At 44.4% G+C, this 20205-nt stretch overlaps 1 protein-coding gene across 5 annotated transcripts in view; it reads right to left on the reverse strand.

The window, feature by feature from the left end:
- Dclk1 (doublecortin like kinase 1) overlaps positions 1 to 19998 on the reverse strand; it is a 299545-nt gene extending 279547 nt beyond the window's left edge. The window contains exons 1-3 of one of the 5 annotated variants that reach the window (XM_048424463.3): positions 19550 to 19890; positions 14814 to 15209; positions 4307 to 4653 (exon numbers count right to left, since the gene is read on the reverse strand). In XM_048424463.3, coding sequence (XP_048280420.1) covers positions 4307 to 4653; positions 14814 to 15189 — 723 coding nt within the window. In that variant the 5' untranslated portion in view covers positions 15190 to 15209; positions 19550 to 19890. Of the gene's footprint in view, positions 1 to 4306; positions 4654 to 14813; positions 15210 to 19549 lie in introns of all 5 variants that reach the window. The other 4 variants (XM_048424462.3, XM_048424465.3, XM_048424464.3 and 1 more) reach the window with 4 other exon arrangements.
- Between the last annotated feature and the right edge of the window lie 207 nt (positions 19999 to 20205).

Below are 20205 nucleotides of genomic sequence, written 5' to 3' on the forward strand. Positions count from 1 at the left end.
CCTGTGGATACTTTAGCTAGTGGAGCATTTCCAATATGTTGATCTCCTTAGTTCCGCCTAAAAATATCTCAGGGAAAAAAAAAGTGCCAGGGGCTGAACAAACTCTGAGGATAGGGTTCAACACAGCCCGGGGAGGCAGCAATTTAGGAGGCCACGTGGTAGCAAGAACTCATGAGAACAGCATGTGGACTATGCCCTCCAGCGCCCAGTTCCTCCGGGGAACAGTAAACAGTGGGTACAGTTTTCACTGTTCCTGCTAAAACCACAGCGTCCGCTGTTCCCATCCACAACACATCCGCGTGCTGCCTAAAGGGGGTAGCGAAATCACTCCAGCTTGTACCCTGTCCCCACTCCTTACTAGGTAGCTACCAAAAGCATGCAAGCATTCGTTTGATAAACAGTTCTATTTCTTCAAGACAAAAATATTATCTTTAAATATTTATTCATGTATTTTCCATACTGTTTATGGGTTTGATGCAGACCTGAGTTAAGAAATAAATAAATAAATAAATTTATTTTAAAAAATAAATAGCACAAGTCAATGAGCAGTTAGCTTAGTTGGCTAGAAGGTGGTGCTAATTAAAAAGCTGGTTCTTGATGTAGCCTATAGATGCCCATGCCATTGTGTACTGAGTGTGCTGGCTAGCTGTATGTCAACTTGACACAATCTAGAGTCATTTTGAGGGAAACACAGTTGAGAAAATTCCTCCAGCAGTTTGCCCTCTGGGCCAGCCTGCAGTGCATTTTCTTGATTGAGGATTGATGTGGTGCCACCCCTGGGCCAATGGCCCTGGAGTGTGTAAGAAAGAAAGCCATGAGGGCCAAGCCAGTAAGCAACACTCCTCCATGGCTTGTGGTTCAGTTCCGTCCTCCAGGTTCCTGCCCTTACTTCCCTTAGCAATGGCATTGTACAACTCTCAGACGTATGCGTTGTTTCCTCCGCACACTGCTCTGGGTCCTGGCCATCATAGCAACAGAAACCCAACACAGAGTTAAGATGCCATTCCCCACACTGAGTGTCACTCCGTGGGAAGGCTTGGAAGAACCTGACTGTCTCTCAAAGGCTTACCATAACAACCTGTCTCTGTCAGAACTGTCCAAACAGTCTTCTTGAACAAACTATTGGGGAGATTTCCTTTGAGAGCTGAAATGATTTAAGACTCCTGGGGTTCATAAAAAAAGGACTCTATTTTCGCTACTGGGGATTCAAGCAAAAAAATCTTTAAAATCTTTGACTCATCTAATTCTCCTGCACAGAAAACTGTGCTTCAAGAAACATAGTCAACTTCAGTAGTCAGTTAGAATAACTACAGTGGATATGAGATATCATCTGTCTCACTATGTGTCATCCATCCATCCATCCATCCATCCATCCATCCATTCCTACCCTGGAAACATTCAAATCAGATTCCTTGGGGGAAACACTTCTGTTATAGGTTAGACCTTGAACAACCTCCACAGGCTGAATTCTAAATGGCTTGTTTCTCCGGCTGTTGCTATGCGAGGTGGTTGAACCATTAAGAAGTAGATTTCATGGTAAGACTGGTATTGGAGATACACCCTAGAAGATGGCTGTGGATCCTTCATGGCCTCTTTCCCACTTTCTTTCACTTCCTAGATATTAGATGAATGGCGTTGCTCACTTTAGCCTAAGTCCTTGTTACAGAGTTCTGCCTTGCCACTGGCCCAAAAGAATGGGCAACCTGGTCATGGATTAACACCTGCAGACCTATAAGCCAAGGTACTTTCCTCTTTATAAGTTAATGACCTCAGGATTCCCACTGGGGTGAGGGAACACTGCCTGTCACCATTCCATTCACAAATTTCCTAAAGAGATTTGCAGATGCTGCTCTTGACCAGATAGATCTGCCCTGGTGTAGGGATTACCAGTGCAAGCCCTTGAGTGTCACTGGCTCATAGCCTAACTCCACCATTTATTATCTTTAGACATGTTTTAAGCATGTTTTAACATGTTTAGCAAATTATGTCTTAGTTCACTTCTCTATTTAGTAAGAACAATAATCCAACTCTTGTAGGGATCAAACATGCTCATACATGCCATACACTTAGAATCATGGTCGATCAACCTATTGTCATTATTATACTTCAACAGTTCTGTAACATACACTGTCATAGCTGAAACCATAAGCACTCCACAGCACGGGAATAATAATATCCATGTCTTATTGGTGATTATAATGAAGCTCGGTCACATGTTTTCAAGAATCATCTGTTGATAAGCCAAGATTTGAATCCCAGTCTTTGTCTCTTAAACACTGGATTATTTCCAATTCCATTGAATGATTCGCATGGATTATTTACACTAGTCCATAGCAAGCATAGACATTGTGAAATGGTGGTGGTGGGCAAATTCAGAAAAGAAGAAACAATTGAGACCTTCTATCAAATCTAGGAGAAAGTAAACAAAAATGATCAGTGGTTGCAAGTGTTAACTGAGGCAGCGGAACCTGATGTCATGACTTAGTATATAGTAATTTTAAATACTTCAAATTCTAAATGAGAAAAAGCAGAAGAGGAGGAGGACAAGGGGAACGGAAGAGGAGCACTCATAAATAATTTAAAATGATTTTGCGTTCCTTAAGCTAACACACGAAGTAAGAGGTTTCATTGTAGCGCTCTTCTCCACAGGCTTCACCACTTTGTTCTCATTCATTCCCCTTCCCTGTTGTCTGCCTTTGTCCCCTGTGTCCCCTGTGTCACCCATTGTTGATACTCTTCCTCTACCCACATAGTGCTCCATTCCCCTTTCATGAGCATGTATCTTTTTTGTCTTAAATTTTACTCTTTTCTGAAAACAGATAAACTCCCATCTTGAAAAAAAAATCACCTCAGGGAAACCCAGAACTATGGAATGTTTGCACATCCTGAGACGGACTTGAACGTCTAAAGATGAAATTTGTCTCCTTGTTGCCACCTTAATTCACAAGCTCGTGGTGGCCTTGCTGGCTCTGATATATAGTGGACATTCCCCATGAATCCTAATCCACATGCAAGTTTTATGAGACAAGCAGAAGCTGGTCAATACTCACAGACAACTGGCACACTCCGTTGTTCCTTATGAATTTTAATAAGTTAGGACATTTAAATGGAACCCCGGGGAAATGATTCTTCATGACTGACACTCCTTGTAGTGTGGGCCTCTATTCTCATTCATAAGCTTTGGATGTGTCAGCCTTTAGGACTTTCATGAGAATTCTATTTAGTACAAGAAGCCTCTTCATTATGAATCTAGTTTAGATTTTAAAATGAGCTAAACATGCAAATCCTTCAAATTATCTTCAAATTATAAAATGTAGTTCAAGAAAAACCACATTAAAAGCTACATTTCAGGGATGGTTTCTCGGGGAGGGAGTATTGCGTAAGGGTAAAAAGGCCTCCGGCAGGCTGACCATACTCCATTGGGTGGTCCCATACCCTTGGATGCATGAGCAGTACAAAGTGGATTTAGTGGGTTATAAATAAATAAATAAATAAATAGAGGGCACAAATTGGAAGGAAGTAAGAAGGTGGGGGTAGATCTAGGAGGAGTCGGGGATGAAGCAGAGGATGAATATGATCAAAATACTTTGCATGAGATTCTTACATATTGATAAAAGTTTTGCAAAAATGCACACTTCAAGCAAAGGTAAGAACGCTCAAAATGATCATCATAGACAAAAGGGCACCGTTCAGCTCCAAATGAGTAGCAAACACGCCATGCATGTGATCAGTATGAACTTTTCCTGCGGTTTCCGTCCTGACAAGAATTCTCAGAGTAGCCCAGGTGGAAATATGGCATTTCTTAGCTACAGATTTTAAAGTCTCTACAATTCCATTGACTCAGACTAATGAACATTCCTGAGACATAGAACCATAAGTTGTGGTTTAGTTCAACAAGTGCTTGTCTAATTTCCCCTTTCAGTTTGGTTTCTCTCAGCATCATAGTCGTCTTTATGGCTCTAACAGGTCTTAAAGGGAACGGGACAAACTTGAAATCAGAAGACAGAACAGCACCATTATGCTGAACAAATAATTACTGAGATAATAAAAATGACAATTTCTTTTTTTTTAAAGACAACTCCTACCCTTGCTTTGCTGTTTTGGGTTTTTTTTAATTTATTTTGATGAGCAATCCTATCTGGTACCAACTTCACCTAGTCTCAGATCGAGTGTTTGTGAACTAGGTGACTCAGTCCCATCAACACCAACAAAGCACGTGTTTGAGATCCCCACTGCATGCCAGGCATAACCTCACAATTTCCTGATTCTTGTTCATAAAATCAGAGTCCCCCAAACCCCACCTTACCTGCTTCCCATCCAAGGTGTACAGGCGCTTCACCACGCCCGAGTCCAGCTTGATGGCATCGGTAATGTCAGTGAGAACCTGCTCGAAGGAATGAGCCGTCTTTTTGTTCAGCAGGATCCTGACAGCCTTCCGTGGCTTCACTCCACTTCTGATGATGGTGACCAGCTTGGGTCGAATGAAATCCTTATTCTCCCGAACCTCTGAGGGTCCCCCCTTGGCAGTGGCCAGTGAAGACACTGCCCGGGAAGCCGAGGTGGTCTTGACGTTCACGGACCAGTTGGGGTTCACATTCTTGGTGTATTCCAACTTCTTAAAGGGCTCAATAGAGCCGCAGACATAGCTCTCACCTGAGGAAGAGAAGGGGATTTCAAGTTGACACCTTGGGGAACCCATTTCCTTCCCCACTCTCAGTCTTTCATGTCTCCATTTCTACACAGGGCAAGAGTTGCCTGTGATTTTCAAATCAATGGAAGAATGATTGCAAATTAATTTAAAACACAATTTCTCACTTCCAGTATCTTTCTTTTGATGCAGACTAGCTTATTAGGAAGGAAAACAAAGCAAAACAAAACAAAAAAAACACCACTTCTCTCCCTTTGATTGCTGACAGAAACACCAACATTCATGAATCCACTTCCAAAGGGAAACGAAGTAGAATTCAAAATTGAGATTATCTGTTGGTATAATAAGGGCCTTTAAGTTTTCAGCAAACTTCAAAATTAGAAGTACTTACATCTGGTACCTGAGGTAATTTGAAAACAACAACCAAATCAGTACACAGCTTCTTAAAATAGACAATATATGCTTAGTGAAAGTATAGTACAAAATTCTGTTTAGCCAGGAAATGTTGTGAAAGCCAGCAGAGATGATCACCCTTCTTTTCTGTTGTCTCCGTCATGCTGACCAAGCCACGCACGCAAGGAAGTCAGTTCAAACTTGCTGACAGGTGAAAATGAAGAAAATGGCAAGCCTGCAAGCTGTACCCTCACAAATATACCCGAATACCACGAAGGGTTTATTAATCGGTGACTCAAGAATTTGCTAACAAAACACTCAGTCTGAAAATATCTAGATTAGTCACAAAAGAGCACAGCACAGGTGCTGTAATAAGTTGTGAAATAAGTGATTCTAAACACATATTTCACAGGGATGAGGCAGAAACACAATAAAAGTAAAGATTTTATCACAGCACCCTCACCCCACCCCACACCTCATTAGGAAGCCTTTGTAATCAGAACCTGGTAACCACAGGTAAAGCGGCCCAGGTCTCATTTGGCACAATCCGTTTACTGTTCTCTAAGTCCTATTTTTAAACTAACAACGCAAGCATGCCATACCATAGGCTTAGGGAGCCACATAAAAATATCCCATCCCCAACTGGAGTTTCAAAAATAAAAAGACAGTTGCATCTGTGTCTTAGTTTGCCTCGTATGGTCGAGGTTAAACCCTAACCAAGATAAACTTGGGGAGAAAGGGTTTATTTCAGCTTCTGGCTCCACTATGGAGTGAAGTTGGACAGGAACGCAAGGCAGGAACCTGAAGGCGGGAGCTGAAGTGGAGGTCATGGAGGGGGGCACTGCTTACTGACTTGTTCGCCATGGTTTGTACAGCCTGCTTTCTTAGAGCACCGGGGGCCACCTGTCCAAGGGTGACACTGACCATGGTGGGCTGAGTTCTCCTCCATCGATCATTAGGCTTGATTCTAGAGGGGTTCCCAGGTCCAAGGAGAGGTCCCCAGATTGTTCCTTGGGCAGCAGAGAAGAGGGTGCCTGAACTGGCCTTATCCCATAGCCATACTGATGAATATCTTGCATATCACCATAGAACCTTCATCTGGCAATGGATGGAGATAGAGACAGAGACCCGCATTGGAGTACTGAACTCCCTAGGTTCAAATGAGGAGCAGAAGGAGGGAGAACATGAGCAAGGAAGTCAGGATTATGAGGGGTGCATCCACCCACTGAGACGGTGGGACTGATCTAATGGGAGCTCATCAAGGCCAGCTGGACTGGGACTGATGGAGCATGTGATCAAAATGGACACTCTGAATGTGGCTAGCAATGAAGGCTGACTGAGAAGCCAAGGACAATGGCACTGGGTTTTTATTCTTCTGTATGGACTAATTTTGTGGGAGCCTGGTTTGCTTGGATGCTCACCTTTATAGACCTGTATGGAGGGGGGAGGACCTTGGACTTCCCATGGGGCAGGGAACCCTGACTGCTCTTAAGACTAGAGAGGGAGGGGGAGGTGGGGAGGGGGAGGGAAAACGGAGGCAGGGAAGAGGTGGAAATTTTTAATAAATAAATAAATAAATTTTAAAAAAAGAAAATATTCCAAGGCCGGGTGGTAGTGGCGCATGCCTTTAATCCCAGCACTCAGGAGGCAGAACAGGTGGATCTCTGTGAGTTCGAGGCCAGCCTGGTCTACAAGAGCTAGTTCCAGGATAGGCTCCAAAAGCACCAAAAAGGAAAAAGAAAGAAAAAGAAAGAAAGAAAAAGAAAATGTTCCCATAGACTAGATATAGGCAATCTAATGCAGTGTTTTCTCAGTTGAAGTTCCCTCTTCTCAGATGATCCCAGCTTGTGCCAAGTGGACATAAAACTAACCAGGACAATATGTGTAACAATACTTATTTTGCGAAGGATTTCAAACCCTTCTTTCAAACATGCCTATTACACACCACAGAAACCTATAAAACTAAAAATCCATCCATCCCCCTTCATTGACAGAGCCTGACTGATGCCAGGCATATTTTCCCCACTGTCCAAGTAGGTATCATAGATACATGCGCATAGACACGTACATGTGCGTGTCCATATGTGTAAACATATATGATGCTGGCAGTGGTGTCTTTCAGAGTTTGTTAAAGGATTATGGACTCATCGGTAGGATGAGCTACATAGGAATTCGGGCCCAGGACTGTGCTAAGTAAGCATGTGACCTTGGACCAGTTCCTTAGATTTCAAAGTAGTTGCTCTATGAAGCTTCACTGAGCTCTTATGAAGGTCAAATTGGAAAGCCTGGGAATTCAGCTTACTACACATATAGCACAGAGTCCTGGATTCGATCCTTAGCACTCGCCCACGCTCAGCAGACAGTGGAGATAAAGGTGTCACAATGCGTAGTTGTTCTAAAAGTGGCCAGAGGCAGCTTTACTCTTACCCATGCAGTAGGCTTGAAAAGACAATTTGAACCAGTACGTTAGTCACAGATCAGGCCATGTGCTGCTGCATGCCATCTCATTTGTAATCCTTACCACAGCCCATGAGTCCAATACTAGTATGCCTCTCCCTGTGGGTCACACTGAGGCATGATGACCCAGGTAGCTGGCTCAGGGTCACATGACTAGTAAAGATGAAACCGAGATTCAAACAGTAATTGGTATGACTCCAGAGCCTGCGTTCTTACTCACGATTCAGTGTGTGTGTGTGTGTGTGTGTGTGTGTGTATGTGTGTGTCCCTGCCTCTGAGTAGAACACCTGTCTGAGATGAGATAGAATAATAGTTGTCCTTGTTGGATTTTTGATTGTTTTTTGCCAACTTGACACAAGTTAGAGTTGTCTGGGAAGAAGATCCTTGACTGGGAAATGCCTCCATCAGATTGGCCTTCAAGAAAGTCTGTAAGGAGATTTTACAATTGAAGAGGGATGGGATGTGGGAGGGTTCAGCCCTCTATGGGTGATGTCACCTCTGGGAAGGCGGTCCTGGGTTATTTCAGAAAGTAAACTGAGGAAGCCACAGGTGCAAGCTAGTAAGAGCTCTGTGGCCCCTGCTTCCAGGTGCCTTCACTGAGTTCCTACCCTGCCTTTCCTCCGTAACAGACTGCAGGATGTTAGCTGAAACAGACCCTTTCCTCCTCCGTGTGTTTATGTCATGTGCTTATCACAGCAGCAGGAAGCAAACAGACACAGAAGAAACAGGGACCACAGTTAGGATGCAGAAAGATGAGGGAGTTTTGCCTTTTCTTTTTCCACTGTCCCAAAAAATTTTTCCACAATGTTTATTGAAGACGTGTGAATTTCTCTTTCAGTCCTAAAAGTGGGTGAGGTTGTAACTCCCCAGTACTAAAGTCTTAGAAACTTTCAAACAACAAAAGAAAGAAGAGAATGAATGGGAGGAATGGCTCAGTCAGAGCGAACCAGGATTTGAAAGGTTAAAAGGGGAGAAGTTACAGGTGATATTAAATTAGAAGCATCTTACTCCATTCAGGCATCTATGCCAGAGTGCCATGGACAAGGTTGTTTACAAATGTCAAACATTTCTTTCTGTAGGTTCTAGAAAGTGGCAGTCACAGATCGAGACGATTGTGGATTCCCAGGGCCTCTTCCTGGCAGATGGCACCATCCTGCTTGTCTTCATAGGAGGGAATGGGCAAGGCAGTTCCCATAGGGAACTTGAATCAAGCATGCGATTCTATTTGTGAGTCCATCCTCATGACCAATCACAAAGTTTCTGTCTTTTAACACCATCTCATTAATGGTTATGTTTCAACATGAGACCTTTGGAGTTCGCCAATATTAGTAAGCTAGTAGGTGGTGACATCACCCAAAAGGTCTGTAACAGAAGAGAAACAGATTCTGTACAGTGGCAAAGGAGATGTCACATTGACACTGCTGAGTTGGAAGAGACCAAGGGTTCATTTCAACTGAATACATCTAGGCAGCTAGAGTGCAGAAGAGAAGTCTGGTCTGAGGAGAGAGGTCATTATTTAATAGTGCCCTTAAAATAACGGGAACTGGTAAGATCACAGAAAATGATCCGAGACAGGCGAGTGGAGGGAGGGCACCATGTCTAAAGTGTGGCAGATAAAGAAGGAAGTAGAAATTCACAAATGGAACACCACGACAGCAATCACTACAGCTCTACTGACAGATGCCCAGTTGTATAAACAGCAGCTCAAGGAGAGACCATATGTCTACAAGGATTCAAAGGTTCTCCCACAACACTTACTCATTTTCAAGAGGGACACAGTAACTTCAGAATAAAGATTTACTTAAAGTTGCTGACTTTAGGTAAGGCGTGTGGACAGAACATTTCTTTGAAATGACATCCTCAGAGGGATGTAGTGTTCCTTCTGTGGGATCTCTATGCCAAACACTCAATACCAAACCAACCATCAGACCAAACCAGATGGGCAATCTGCAGGCTAAGGAAACAGTATTCAGACTCCCAAGGACTGCCATCGCTCAGTAGAAGCAAAGAGACATGGAGGTTAAACGCAATGTCTGTTTGCATAAAAGCAATAAAATCGCCAACCTCCATGGAGAAGTGATGGAACTAAGTTGCTGGGACGTGTTGTTAGGCTGCAGACCTTCCATAATGGAAGCTGGCCAAAGGGAGAGCAAGGCACTTGTCTTGTAGTACCTCTGTAAGACCAAGGTAGTTTCTACAAGAACTATTTGTGATCTACTCAAATGATTTGATTTTAAAAAGTAAAATATAATTCTCATTTCACACATTCTGTCTATACTTTTCTCCATTAAAATGTTTTCCTAAAAATGCAACAAGAAAATGTGGAGAAATGACTTCTTGAACCCAGTGCACACAGCAGACATGAGAATAGAGCCATAAATTGAAAGACTAGCATATTGATTATATAAACTTTTGTATAAATCTACATGACAGAAAATACAATCAACAAAGCCAATAGGTTAAGATGAACACAGAAAAAAACACATTAAATTTCTTTATAATATTTTATAAAGAAAAATAGATCCTATGTCAATAAAGACTCCAATGTGGCAGAAAAATGATAAAAAGTACAAAGCAAAAGGCATAGCAAAATATATAAATACCCCTTAAACACATGAAATGATGGAAATTAAAACCATAACAAGATAGTAGTGTTTTCTTGACATACAGGAAAATGACAAGATATTTGATAACATCATGTCCTTGAAGGTGGTCAGAGCGGAAACTGGAACCACCTTGGTGGGCAAGAATTTTCTGGTCGTTTGTTACCAACATGCAACAGTGTTTGAGGCAGTCTTCCTAAAATCAGCCACTCACATGGACGGGCCACATATTTCCAAGTGTGCTCATTGTAATTCTATTCGTAACATCAAATGGTTGCACATATCTTAGAACCTCATCAAGAGGAGACTGGTTAACTAAACTAAGGTCCATCCATACAAGGAATAGCGTTAACTAAATAAAAGGACACACTTGTTCAAAATGTTACTAATAGGAAAGGGTCCCCAAGGTACTAAAACTAAGTGAAAAGCAAGGTGCAGAACTGGATGCATTTAAAGTTACCATTCTGGGTTGATTACATGGAGATGTAATATGTTTAGTAACACTAAGAAAGGACTGAAAATAAAGAAATCACACAACTACTACACACTGGGGACTTTCATGGAAAAGCCTGCTTTACAGATCCACAGAAGTTAATTTTTAAATTATTTGACACGTCAGAGGGAGGCCCAGTGAAATTACACGAGCTACATAGAGCAAAGAAGCTACACCAAGATAGGAGGAAAACCATCCTGAAAGACAGACAAATTAAAGTGAGGCCAGTCGAGAAATCCCTTAACTGCTAGGTGAAATGCAGTGAATTGGACAAAGTCCTTCCTCTAGCCATGTAGTTAGGCAACTTGCGCAAAGACACGTGGGGGAATGAAGGAAGGGGTGGGACCCCACTGTTTCTAACAGTTCTGATCCAACAAGCTCGGACTTATTGATGTTCATGGACTTAGTAGTTGCTTCATTTGTATCCTGAGATGAAAAAGTTCTGGTCCTCCTACCCCTAGAAATACAGGGGAAGGAATCAGCCAACCATTGTTCAGGCTCCTGCCACATCTCTCTTTTAAGAGTCTGAAGGATTTAGGTGTGGTACTCTGTTTTCTCCACAACAGCTGTATCCCCAAAGTAGAACCAAAATGGCTCAGAACTGGGGAAGGAGGTCACACCCCAGGTGAGCCACTGCCGAAAGAGGGCTGCAGGACAGCTGTCCTCGGTGAGCGTCACAGCTTGTGAAAACATATTTGTGAAGGTACATCCTTGGGAATGTCACCTTCAGTGCACCCTTAAGTAGATGTGTGTACGCTCGTGTCAGCGTGCCCATATAATACAGACACAGACAGGCACACAGTCACTTGTTTGTACAAACACACAGTCAATCGCTTCTTATATAATTTGAGTTCAGAACCAAATTGAGCTCAGAATCTATCAGTGTGCCTGGAGCACACTTATGCATAATGATCAGAGTCTAATAATAAAACAGAGAAAGTGTCCATACGATTTATAAATAAAGCCCACATTTGTCATAGTTACTTGGAATTTTTAGCCTGAGATCAAGTGAGAAAGAACAAACTTTAAAAAGTAATTGCAAGCCAAACACACTCGCACTACACTGACTAAAGGGATTTAAATTAAAACTCAAACTTTGTCGTGCTGGGAGGGAAAATAGAAAACTGACATCACGAACTGATGTTTGCATAAATTAGCTTGGGAAGTGAGGGATATGGGCCTAATGAGGATGAAGCAATGTTTTGCATTTTAATGGGCTAAGCAAAAAATGTAATAGACAAAAAAACAAATATCAATGAATTGCTAGCTATTTAAGCACTAAGTGCAGCTGCACACTAATTGTCAGTATTATGAATAAAAATGTTTTAACTAAAAATTCAAAAAATATGCAGACTCACACGAGACACTAAAGATATTCAACTGGAAGAAAAAAAAGGTATATTTTTTAAAAAAAATTCAAAACAGTTTTAAACATCAGAATTGTCCATCAGCAGTTGCTCTATATTGGCTGTGGGGAAAGTGTTGAGGGAAAATCAAAAGGTGACTTTGGGAGCTGTAAAGACAGCTCAGTGGTTAAGAGCACTGACTGCTCTTTCAGGGGACTCAGGTTCAGGTCTCTACACTCACATGGTGTCTCACAACCATCTATATCTTCAGTTTCAGGGTATCCAACACCCTCTTCTGGCCTCTGTAGGCATGGCTCATACATGGTACACATACATACATGCAGATAAAACACTCATGCATTTAAAATAACTATTTTTTTAAAAAAATGCCTATTTCTGAGATCAACAGTTTCTAATTTTAGAATTATGTGCCTAATAAAAACATTTTTGCAGTGGAATTTCATTTTTATTTTAATAAATAAAGCTTGCCTGAGGATCAGAAGAGTAAAACAGCCAAACAGGCCAGCCTTACAGACCAGGAGGTAATAGCATCCACCTTTAATCCCAGTAACCACCATGGCATATACTCTTAATCCCCATAGCCACAATATCTTGCCATAGAAACCAGGCGGTAGTGGTGCATGCCCTTAATCCTAGAGCTAGAGAGAATTATAAAAGAAGACAGCTCTAGGTCAGGATCTCATTCTGAGGTTTCTTGGAGGCAGGATCACCATTTTTGGACTGAGTTCAAAGTAAGAATTAATTTTCTGGTCTTCAGGTTGAACCCCAATATTTATCTCTGAGTTTTTATTAACTGTGCTTCACACTTGGAAAAAAAGTTTTTCAAGAAGTAGTAGAAGAAAAATATTCATTGAGATCAACTGCTGGGCACAGGAGCAGGTGGTTTCTAGAATAAATTGTACTGAATGTCTGCCTTCCCAGTGCATCAGAAGACAATGAACATACTGAAAAAGCACCAAAGTGCCTTTTGCAAGAGCTAAAGTCACAGCATAATGCATCTCGGTGCCTACTTTTCTGAGTTCAAATCCTACCTCTACTATTTCCTGCTGTGTGATGTTGCCCTCTCAGAAGCACTGTGGGAATCACAAGGACTTATGTATTCAAGAGGGCTCCGACTAGGGCTGGACACACGCTCAGTTACTTCAGCTATTGTAACTGTCTTCGACCAAGGCAGCAATAGCTCAGTGCAGGCATTATATTATGGTAAAATAAGCCAGAGAGTGAGGGGAGATGCTGGTGACCAGCCATGTCATTGCTAGGAAGGCAGTACTATCACCAGCCACGTCTCATGGCCACTCTTTGATCAATGTAAATGGTGAGTCCAGGCCAATTTTGAGCAAAAAACCCAGAAGTACCTTTGTCTTTGAGATGCCTAGATGTAAGCTGTGACTCTAGGGCAGAACGAGGCATCAGCCCCCCAGCTGTCCGAGGGCATGCTGAGATCTAAGCACATTTTTCTACCACACCACTACCCCACACAGGATGTCTTGGTGACAGGTCAGACACCCGCCTCATCTGATCTTGCTACAGAGTGCTTGGGAAACGCCACCAAATGTTTGACTTTTTCTTGTATTTACCAAGGTCATACAGAGGACATGGCACAAAAATCAAAGTTGACACAGAGAGATTTCGTTGTCAGTCTTCCCCTTTAATTTGCTAGAAGTTCCAACCTCTGAATAGAAGGAAAAGTGCCAAGGCTACAGGCATCTTGGCAGGGTGACAAGCCACCAAAGAGATGTGAATTCCCGTAAAGTAAAGACACAAAGCTTAGGCTGCTCCACACCAGTTGGTGTCCAGTCATACTGTGCCTGGACTGGCACTCCTGCAGAGGGACCAGGGGAAGGGGGCGGGACACAGAAGCCCCAGCTACAGAGGAAGACAAGGGGGCTCTGACTGTATGCAGCCATGTGGCTGCAAGCCTGGATGCCAATCAGGCAGGATGGAATGCTCCCTGCTTCCTATACAAGTCCAGGACCCAGCTGGACAGCGGGACCTGGCCAAATCCTGCTGGGAAAAAGGATGAATTCAGAACGACAGTAAGCTGCATTTGATCTGAAGATGCCAACTACTTCAACCTCACCTTCAAAACTTAAGCTCAGAAAGACCTCTCTCTCTAAAGGACTCTTAGGGATACTCAGTACCAGTTATTGCACCCCAAATCATTAAAATTGGTTACGATTTCTACAGCAATGAAAGACTTCATGCCTTGGTCAAATGATGATGAGCCAAGTCTCATCCACAACAGATTATCTGTTAGAATGAACTGGATTTTTAAAAAGTATGAACAGACTAATTTCTTCTTGTTCTCAAATGCCACCGGCCGGAAGATAATAACCCTCCCCAGGAGGCACCCAGTGGAAAGTATTGTTAGAAGACCCCATTTTTGCTTCAGTGGTCACCACTAACTTATCATATAACCATAGACATACTATTTGAGTTTTCTGGTCTTGGGTCTTCAGTGATAAACTGAATGGATTTTGTATCTTTCCTAAGTCCCTCTCCATTCTAAAATTTTATATCCTCATTTTGAGACCTTTTGGACATCATGACACACTAGTTCAGTTGGTGTTTAGAAACACTCCTGAACTAAGCAAGTGAAGACATGAAAACAAACTTTAAAGATTAACAGGACCTAGGTTTGAGAAAGCAGACAGGATGCTTTGGGGTTTGATACATTTTCCTTCTGCCTGTTATTAGGAGCTAGCTACCTGGCTGAATACCATCCACTTTCTTTTCGTTTTTATGCAGCAGAAACTTAAACATGTTAAGCATTAAGCGGTTCCTAGCCATGGGCTAACAGACAAGTGACCCTCAGTTGCCTTCAGGGTCCCCAGAGGTTCTCAAAGACTCACCTTCCACCAGCTGGTCCAGGCTGGAGACCTTCTTCACTCCATCGATGGTATAGATGGTTCTCACCCCCTGGGGCAAATTCACGTTATCCGAGAGAGTTCGGGTCAAATCAGCCAGCAGGGCCTCGAAGGATCGGAAGCGGTCTGGGGAGATGGCGTACACAATCCCTTTGAAGTAGCGGTCGCCATTTCTGTAGAATCGAACCTTCTTGGCTTTCTTCTCGGAGCTGAGCGTCTGCAGTGTGCGCGTGCGGTAGAAGCTGCAGTGGGCGCTGTGTGTGGGACTGGGCAGACCGTTCACCCGGGACCCCCTGCTGTACCTCTGCGCCTTGTCCCGTTCATCAAAATGCTCCAACTCCATATCTCTGCCAAACGACATGACTGGCTTGTGTGTGGAACCTGCGAACCCCAGAAAGAGACACAGACCTGGTTACCTGACGATCTTGGGTGGAGAGGCTCTGAGAGCAGCTGGGAGGAAACACTGCAATGGCTGGTGATGTATTTGGGTTGTGGAGTGGGAGAGAAGGAGGAGGAGGATAAGCAAGGAATAGAAAAAAGCAGATCTCCGTGTTAACAGCCTATTACTCAGTCACAGTTTGCTTATACACAGCTCCCGCTGCTGTCTGCCTACCACCCCACGGGCTGCAGTCACATCCTCTCAAGGGGTCACCTGCATGTTTCTAAGCAGAGAAACTGGGGGCTGGAATATTCCCTCACATTTCCTCAAGTAATAACGGCGGAGAGATAGTTCAGCCAGGAACATTCTCCCCCACTCCCGCACCCCAGCTTTGCACGGCTATAAGGTTCATATGAGCTGTGCCCAGATAGTGTGCCAGTCCCACCGGCAAGAAGAAAAAGTGAGCTTTCATATGCCGAGCACGGTGGGGAAATGGAGGGGTTAGCATTTCATGGTCAGACTGGAAGAGCTCTAACCTCTGTGTGCTCCTTATGGCCAGGTAGAGAAAATAATTAAACCCGCCTGGAGGTTCTATCTCCTTTTAAAAAAGACTTTGAACATAAGCACGTATCCCATATGCTAAAACGTGACTTCACTCCAGACCTTTGGCTTGTGCTTAGTAAAATAATAACAATAACAATAACAATAATACTGGGTTTTAAAAAGAGAATTACAGAAAGACGGTGGAGGGGAAAGGAAGAGAGGGGCTGTTGAACACACTTGACCCATTATTAACTATATAACCTGAGCTATCGACTTGATTGGCACCTGTAAAACTCAGCCAGAAACAGGAATAAGAATAGTGCCTATTTCATCATTCATATCGGGTACTAATAAATGCAAAGTTTGCATGTAATGAGCATTGATTTATTTAAATAAAGTATGCTTTTTATTCCTGACCCTGGCACAGAGCCATTGCCTACCCCTTCTTGCAACGGAGGCACCTGACTGCCATCCCATGAGCCTCTGGAAAAGGGATCTGTCCTGCCACACATTCTGCTTTCGATGGGGTCTTGCTGTCAGCAAGATGCTTATTGGATAAAGCCATTCTTGCTAGGTAACTGATAAAGACTGGTCCTCCTTGCAGTAGGATCAGTTTCAACCCAACAGTCTGGAGAGTGGAAAAGGCCTCAGTCAAAAGGATACACTTTCTATGATAAAATTCCAGGCACGCTTAAATAGCATGTAAGTGAGATAGACGTACAAAGGAAGAACCAAGCTCTCCCTTGTACTTCCCAAGTCACCGATGGAAAGTTTCCCCAGACTCAACAAAACTACGGAGTATTCTTGTGACTACCCCTTCATGTTCAGCGAACTAACCCCCGAGCCATTCAGAATTGGTTTACATAAAAACTAACGTATCAGTTCGGTAAGTCAATTTAATTTAAAATTTGTGATAAACTGAGCATGGTGGGCCATCTTCAGCCACATAGTTAAGTTAGAGAATTCGAAGTCCGGAAATGAAGAAAAAGAAAACAGTATTGGTGACCCTAGGATTCAGCCAGCAGTTATTTAATGTCTCTAAAAGCAACACAAACAAAAACCTCTTCTGAAACTCACAGAAGTCAGTCAGTCCCATCAAAGCAAGGTCTAGAAAACTGGATTTACCCAGAGTCTCCAAGTTACAGTTGAGGGAGTTAGATTTTCAAGTTTCGTTTGCCCCAGGTCTACGACGCTAGGCCCTGGTTCCAAGTGAAGCATGAGGTTTCGGGCTATCACATCTGTCTAGCTCAGTGACTTTGTGCTTGACACATAACTAACCAGGGGCCCTTGTGTTGCACAGTCCACTGGGAGGTCTGGGGGCACAAAGGGAGCACAGTGGGATTTAAGTCCTCAGTGTGAGTTCAGTGCATCTCTCCTTCAAACAGAAAAACTGGCTCTCAGGTCTCAAACAATCAATCACAATCTAGTTTTGCATCTTTATTAAAACACTACCAGCTGTGAAGTGGTTTTGTTGGTTTTGAAGTAAAGTAACTTCAAAACAGTCACCACTGGGATCTATCCTGTAGACTTGGCTGCATTACAGAATCGTAATTCTGCCCTGATATTGGTACCCGCTCCTACTTTGCCCATATATTTGTTAAGTAATCTGTTTTCGAAAAGGTGTGTGGGTTGAGGATGGGAAGGAGTTAGATGAAAAGGGGGGAGGGGAGAAGGGGGACATGAAAGAGGGAGGGGAGAGTGGAGGAATCTGCCATGTTGAGCCCACTCAGTAAGCTTCAGAACTTCCTAAGTGACAAAGGTGGAGGTGGCTTTTGACTGGGTTTGTTTCCTTTTGAAAGGCATTGACCATTCTCCCATTCCTAGAAGCTTCCTCCCAAGTGGATGTAAACAAGAGGAAATAAACAGGGACCTAGCAAAGTGTGGCACAGTGATGTGAGCAGAGACAGTGAAAATCCAATTCCAGGGGTCTTCAGCGGTTCACAGCTGCCAAGAAGTGTTAGCAGTTGTTTGAGCTGGGAACACTTTTAGGAACAAGACTCCAAACAGAGTGAAGATAAATCTACTTAAAGCATAGAAGAGTTTGGTTGATTTAGTCATGGGTTCACTCCGGGCAGAGATGACCTCTCCCGCTTCCCATCAGTGAGCAGGTGCAGATGGTGCCAGCAAAGCAGAACTCAGCTCAAAGTGAAATTTCTGTCAAGGCCACAGCTTCGGCTAAGTGAAGGTCAAAGCCCGCCCTACACACTTGGGTCTTCTGGTAGCCGCGTGTGGTATGAAAACACGTGCTCTCTCCTTGCCTCCACTGGCTCAGATTTCAGAGATGTGGTCATACATGTGAACTAAGAACTCCAGAAGAAAATTCTCTGGGCTTCCACAGGGTCGCACTCCTGTAGAAGATGTTGGCTAGAATATGCTGGACCAGCATTCACAGACTGTGAGTGGACAGAGGTCTTGGGATACATGTGTACTAGCACCAAGAAGGGACTCTCAATCCTCAGCCACAGAGACCACAGATCATGGGTGGAGAAGAATGTGAACATTTCCTATAAATATCACAAAGCCCCAAAAGCACCATTGTTCTTTGTGGGATTTCTCACCATTCTGAGGAATATCTATGTTCACCTTTCTCTCTGTGAATGAGCTGCCATTTCAGCAATTTGGAAACACATACACACACACACACACACACACACACACACACACACACAAATCTAGCATAAACCCTAATTATCACATCTGGAAATCCAAGGCATATTTTAGCAGTCGGATTAGGATCCAGGTGAATAGAGATGCAAGAATAAAAGACACATGCATGTATCTTCTGAGTGCATGCACCACCCCAAGCCAACACATCACAGGATGTGAGCATCTTTTAAATTGTCCAGCATATGACCTCTCTTGAAATCCCTCCTAACCTGCATCCATGCAACATTCGATACCTGGAATGCTGCCCTACTTTCCTTTCTCATTGAAAGGCGATAGATATATTTAGGAACAGTCATGACACGTTTCTTTTGCGGAACACCCTGCAGTGTGGCAGCTGAGAGTATGTGCACAGTAACCTGGGCACACATTCACAGGTGCAGTCAGAGTGGGAGCCGGTTTGAATGAAGCCTTCTTCTCGCTTCTCTCATCCACAAGCATTTCCTTGCCAAATCCAGCGGTGATGCCTCGCAAAACCTGGTTTTCAAAAAGCAGCCTCTTTTGTGGGGCAATGCGGTGCTGTGTGTGCGCTCCCCCTAGGAGGAAAATGTCTTTTCCTCTCTGCATGCTTTTAGCACTGCAGGTACTAATTCGTGCACGAGGCTGCCTAGCTGTCCCCGGAGGAACTTGAGACCATGCAAAAAGGTACTTGCAACACCCACGCTGTAGCCCTCATCACCAGGCACATGCCACCCTCCTGGGCACTCGGGAACGCACACAGCACACACACACAATAAGGCAGGCCCAGCCACTCCTTCCTAGCCCACTTGGTCCTAGCTCCACAGCCAGTCCTGACAATGACAAGCGCCTCTCCCCGCTCCTCCGCCCCGGCTAGGCTCTCCATCTCCAACAACAAGGCTGTGGAAAGCCTGCCGGGCCCAGCTTGCCAGACTCCCTATTTAAAGGCGGATGGCACCAGACAAAAGAGGCAAGAGCCAGCAGTCCCGAGGCCGCGGGCACACAACGCCCCGGGCCGATCCAAACTGGCCAACCCCAGGCAGCCGCCTTTCGAGGAAAGGCAGGCGGGGCTGCTGCCGCCCAGTGGGGTCCACCCTTGGCCGGGGCCACCAGAGTTGCGGTCAGATGGCACCGCGGGGCCTGCCCGCTCCTTCCCCAGCCCAGGCAAAGCACGCACCGGTCGCGGGTGGCCGCTGGGTTGGTTGTCTGTGGCCGGCTGCTGGAGCTGTCCTCGCCGGGCTGGGCGCGGCTGGGGCTGCGGATCACGGACGTCTGGTTGCAACCGCTAGTGCACGGATGCGTCGGGGCTGGTCCTCATTGAAATGCGGTTCTCTGCTCAGCCTCACTCCAGCCTCTCTCCCGAGGAGGGCGGTGGCGCGCAAGCTTTTCTTGTGTCTCACTCGCTCTCACGCCCTCCCTTCTCCTGCTCCGCCCTCCGCCCTCCTTGGCAGGGCGCACCCACAGTGGTTGCGTCCAGGGTCTTCCTCTCTCCTTTAGCCAGGTTCCTGGCTGCAATGATCTTGGTGATTTGGCTTGCCTGGACACCTCCAAAGCCTTCACTAGACGGACTTGCCAAAGGATGGGGGCTGATTGGATGGTGGCCGAGGGGACTGAGAAAGAGAATATGGATAGAGATGGGTCTGAGCCAGGACTTGCGCAAAGCAGAGATGTGACCCAAAATCGAGATTGCCTTCCTCAAATGAGGATCCCCCTACACACACACACACACACACACACACACACACACACACACACACACACACACACAGAGCCTTGTATCTTCTAATATGGATTAGAAGGCTAGTGGGATCGCTCCCCTCCAAACCGCTTTTC

Source organism: Myodes glareolus, chromosome 20 (assembly GCF_982192425.1).
Source record: "Myodes glareolus chromosome 20, mMyoGla1.1, whole genome shotgun sequence".
Lineage (NCBI taxonomy): Eukaryota > Metazoa > Chordata > Mammalia > Rodentia > Cricetidae > Myodes > Myodes glareolus.